This window comes from Sinocyclocheilus anshuiensis, unplaced genomic scaffold (assembly GCF_001515605.1).
Source record: "Sinocyclocheilus anshuiensis isolate Anshui unplaced genomic scaffold, SAMN03320099.WGS_v1.1 scaffold1299, whole genome shotgun sequence".
Classification (NCBI taxonomy): domain Eukaryota; kingdom Metazoa; phylum Chordata; class Actinopteri; order Cypriniformes; family Cyprinidae; genus Sinocyclocheilus; species Sinocyclocheilus anshuiensis.
In genome coordinates, this window is record NW_015538011.1 from 682,797 (window position 1) to 687,635 (window position 4,839).

General features: G+C 39.7%; 2 protein-coding genes across 2 annotated transcripts; both read right to left on the reverse strand.

The window, feature by feature from the left end:
* Nucleotides 1-445: 445 nt before the first annotated feature.
* LOC107677894 (olfactory receptor 2T2-like) lies at nucleotides 446-1,812 on the reverse strand. The gene is made up of 2 exons (XM_016472965.1): nucleotides 1,689-1,812; nucleotides 446-1,491 (listed from the first exon to the last, which is right to left on the reverse strand). The coding sequence occupies exons 1-2, from the start codon at nucleotides 1,735-1,737 to the stop codon at nucleotides 446-448; spliced, it is 1,095 nt and encodes a 364-aa protein (XP_016328451.1). The 5' UTR covers nucleotides 1,738-1,812.
* A 1,012-nt stretch (nucleotides 1,813-2,824) lies between these two features.
* On the reverse strand, nucleotides 2,825-4,281 carry LOC107677930 (F-box only protein 36-like). The gene is made up of 4 exons (XM_016473006.1): nucleotides 4,138-4,281; nucleotides 3,615-3,723; nucleotides 3,319-3,491; nucleotides 2,825-3,075 (listed from the first exon to the last, which is right to left on the reverse strand). Exons 1-4 carry the CDS (start codon nucleotides 4,231-4,233, stop codon nucleotides 2,857-2,859), a joined length of 597 nt encoding a protein of 198 aa, XP_016328492.1. The 5' UTR covers nucleotides 4,234-4,281; the 3' UTR covers nucleotides 2,825-2,856.
* Between the last annotated feature and the right edge of the window lie 558 nt (nucleotides 4,282-4,839).

Genomic DNA, 4,839 nt, shown 5'->3' on the forward strand with positions numbered 1-4,839 from the left:
CACAATGACTGCTAATTTACCTAAAGAGATACCAGGTTTGTTGGCACCAAAATAGCCTTAATGAATCAGTCAAGAAATATTTAGATTCAGATAATTCATCATATAACAGAGACAACATGATTTTACTCATAATCTAGATAAAATAATATATTGTGGTCAATGCAATTTAATGCACAAGCACCTACATTTTGCCATTCAAAGACTTCATGATTATGAAGTTCATAATGAAGGTTTCATATGACTAAAAAACACTCATAGACAAAGTGTCAACAACCACCACTCAAAAGTTCGTGGTTTTCGTGTTCGTGGAGACTTTCGCCTCTTCTCTTGAGCTCCATATTCCATGTTTTCAGAAAAGAGGCTACTGTCTCAGATGCATTTTGAAATATCGACTATCTGTTAACACTGTTGAGATTTTGTCCACCTCAACCCACTTGTTTCTAACTTATACAGTTAACTCGGTGAAGTCTGAGCTCTCATTCTCGCCCTCATGCTCTGTGGTAATGACAGATGGGATGCTGGTGGCCTTACAGGTGGAGGCGTTAGTCTCTATGCTGATGGCAGTCTTCGCACTGGTTATTGTCCCAGTACTGGTGCTCTCCATGCTCCCAATGTGACCACAGCTGCCACAGGTTCCCCAGAAGCATGGCAGAAATTGTGGCATCTCCTTATAGAGCTCTTTGCAGCACAGGCCGAACACCACAGGGCTCAGGGACTGCGCAAAACTGAAGAGGATGAAAATCGACACTGCTATGGGGAGTGCCTCCTGATGCCGGGAAATGATGATGAGAGAGGGAAGAATGTGCAGGCTCATCTGCAGACTGTGGATGAGAATGGTGCGGCGGCCTTTACTGTTGGATCGCTTGAAATGGCCAGCACGTCTGCCTTCCAGGTAAATCGCCATGTAGCTTATGATAATAAGCAGCACCAGCAATAACAGCAATGCTAAAGCGCTGGCGATGCATGCAGTGCCCTCCAATGCCGTAGAGCACTCGGTGTCCAGCCCTACCACGTAGTCCCACGGAAAGCGCACACAGGCTAGGACAGTGAACACTACGGGGTTGAGCAGGGTGAGAATGCAAGCTACCAATGCAACCCAGCGGTGCAAGCGCTGGACCAGAATGGGGTAGTGGAGTGGCATGCAAATGGACAGACAAGTGCTGATGGACATCAGTGTGAGGGTGATCATCAAACCTCGTGCCATCACCACCTGCAGGTCGAAGAGGATCCAACAGGTGATTCGAGAGATTGGCCAACGTAGGCTGCGAAGGCTGTGTACGACTGCACCCATTATGTTGAAGCCGGTCACACAGACACAGTGCTGACACAACATAAGATAGCGAGGGTTCTGACGCAGCCCCTGGTTGTGCCACACTGTCGCTATGATGAGGCAGGTAAAGAGACCAGTGACAATGAAAGCTCCAAAGTGGACAAATGCTTTTACAGTCTCCAAAAGTCTATTGTTATCAGCTAGATTGGCGCTAGTGAACCCTGAAAAAAACCCGACAATGTTACATGGAGATATGAAGTCTGAATATGAAGTCACATAAAAATAATGGAGTTATATGACAATGATAAAATCCGACAGGCTTTTTATGACAGCAATGAGTCTACAGGAGTGGATGATCAAGAAAACTCACAAGTACAAATTTTGCAGTTAAGTGTAAGAAAACTAGAAATCCACTCACCTGTTTGAAGCACAAAAGCCAAATCCATCCGATCACTGGTGTTAGTCATTTTTTTAATCTGTCACTTGTTACTGGAACTTGATTAATAAATCATATTCATTCTTAGAATCACCTTCCTCTTCAGCTTGTTTGGAGCCAAAATTAACAATTTTGCCTTTCAGTATCCTTCCCTGTGGTCTTTGTCATGCTTATTCACAGATGCAGATTGTCTGAGTGATTCTCACCTGCAGCCAGCAGTCTAGTCACAGCGCCTCAGGTTTCCAACCCCCTACGCACGCATGGTCTTTTCCTGTGTTGTGACACAATGCCACGCAACAGTTATCTACTGAGCGTATGAGAGATGTGTTTTAACCACATGCTCTTAAATAACTCGTCTTATTATTTCAAGCATACCGTTATTTAAAATGATCAAGGAGAGCTGAGGTGTTAATTTGGCACTTCTCCAATGGCTGTGAATATTTGAGATATGATTGGTGTTGACACGTTTAATGACTGCTAAAGCTCATTAAAGATTGCCATGGTTATATGGTTATGGTTCAAAGGAATACAGCAACAGATGAGCTGTGAAATACTTGGATTGGACATTGTTTTTTTTTTCTTTGGAAACTTATATAGTAATTTTTATTCCAGTGTTTTTACTAAATAATTGAAATATTGGAATGTACAGTAGAATATATTATAGAATTATATTACAGAATATATTATTGAAATGCGATATTTATTTTTAACGAACAAAACATGACTGTTCTTGCAACAAAATAACATTCAAAATATTTCTACATTTTAGGTTACTATTCACAAAAATGGGCATGGACAGTACACAGGACAATACTGTTGGAACTGTGGGAGTTATGTATGGTGAAGTAGAGAAAACACAAGCTGGCACAATCAAAGTGTAATCAAATCAAAAGAGTGCAATAATTATGCCAGAAAATGAGCTATCATGAGTTTTACAAGTTGTGAAATGCAGAGTGTGTGTGTATATATTTATATATACATACACCTAAAACTGGTTCTTTGGCTAAAAAACTTTTTAGATTTGAGTGAATGTAATAGTCTGCCAGATCAACAAAGTCGCTGTGCACACTATTTGCAAGAGCGAGTCTTCAATGCAAGCAAAAATGGTGTTCCAGACTTAAAAAAGGCTTTGTAAACAGTCTTCAAACATTTATTCCAAAGGTACTGAAGAGGAACTTGGCTCATTTTTATCCTCACAGGGCTGATTCTCCTTCTGCTTCCGGCGACTAATCTGCATCTGCAGCTGCAGCTTGTTGGTGAAGAAAATTGTCCTCCAGCCAACCTCCTCAGCTAAATCCTCCACTGTTGGTGTCACAGTGTCACAATGCTTCCTCACTGTCTGCTCCCAGAACTCCTCAGAGTTACAAAGCTGGAGAGAAACCCCCCCACAACTTAACAGAGAACATAGACACTTTACATGTAACCATTTAAAGCACAGCAACCTCAAAAAGTAATGAAAAATTTGGAATAATAATAAAATAATAAAAACGTTAACATTTTATGTGAAATGTTTTGCTTGAAATGTGTGCTTGAGCTATTTTATTTAAAATAAAAGCCTTCGGTTTTGATAAATGACACTTTGAAACTGCAGTGGCATTACAGTAGGCCTTACCTCTCTAAACCTACGGCAGGTGCGTGAAACGACTGAAATGTCTTCAAGGTCCAGATGTGCCATGATGTTGAAAAGTAAAGCATTGGGGAGATGGACAATGTAATCATAATGGCCCTGGCATAAATTTTTGGAGTACTGCAAGATGTGAGGACCAAATACCACGGCCACTTGATCTGGATGAGACAGATCAGATTGTTCACTGAATAAGCAAAATCTACATTAGGAGAATTTACTAACTTTATTTGAAACGTATGCTAAAAACATGAAGCATATACAAGTCTGATTGAATAACTCACTTTGCAGACGACTGTCTTCTAAGAAGTCTTCATGTGATTCTCTCAGTTGTCCTGGTGGTGTGTTCCTGCAGTCTGATCTCAAAGATATCTTCCACCAGCTCCAAATTATCTGCAGTGAAGGATGCTTATAATTATGGTAAATAAGTAATAGCCAACAATAAAGATCTGAAAGTTCTTCTCCACATTATATCTTTTAGGTTCTTCAGTAGAAACCAACAGTGTCTTTATGTAAAATATCTGTATTACATTTCAACTTTTACATTTCAGTGTGACCATAAAAGCTAGTTTAATTAAAGTCTACAGCCAAAGATCTACAACCCCGGACCTGATGAAGACACAAATGTGTTAATCTCATTCTCTACCAACCAATTTGGTAACATTTGTGACTACAATTTAGCAGTGCGTCCTTAGGAAGGTCTAGAAGATAAGGGATAAACAAACAGCAATCTTTCGTTCATGTAGCTGCCTCAAGAGTAACTTGTGTTAACAATAATAATAAAAAAAAAAACTAGACTCGACAAACCTGAGATTTTGTTATTGCAAAGTGGAAATAGTCCTTCATAGGTGCAGGACCTTGTCCACTGGTCTCAAACAGAGTTTCTCCCAGTAAACTCGCCATTCCCGAATACCGTTTACGCGTTACCAGGACAACCGAGACTCCACAGCGACTGCGTGCGTCATCTGCAGAAGGAATGATCAGTATGGCAAGCCGTTTAGCATTAAATACTTCTTGCTTGCGATATGATCAATGCGATTTCACACTCACTGATCCTCGACATATTTAGATATTTATATATTATAGGTCGCCCGCCATCGGAAGCACGGTTTTTGGCGTCGCTTATTTCAGTCAATCGTCATCTGTCCATCTGAAACATTATATTGAATAAACATTATGTTATAGTAGCTAATGGGTTCTGCTCATCAGTCATAGTCATACCACTTAGACTTGTCATAGCAAAGCATCTGAATACTTACAACAATGCAATATTTTGAAGTTTTTCTTTTTTCTTTTCTTTTTCTATAATTGCAAAGTTATGTTTTTATGGCTTTGTCACTATGGGGTATTTAGTGTAGATGTGAACAAGTAAAATATGAAAAAATTAAAGGGTTTGAATAATTTGATTCTGCTGTTTCATAAATGTAGAATAGATGGTTTAAATCAAAACCCAACTTTAACCAGTGGATGAATGAGGTTAAAATTTTGTGCAAGTCTTTAGAATTGGTT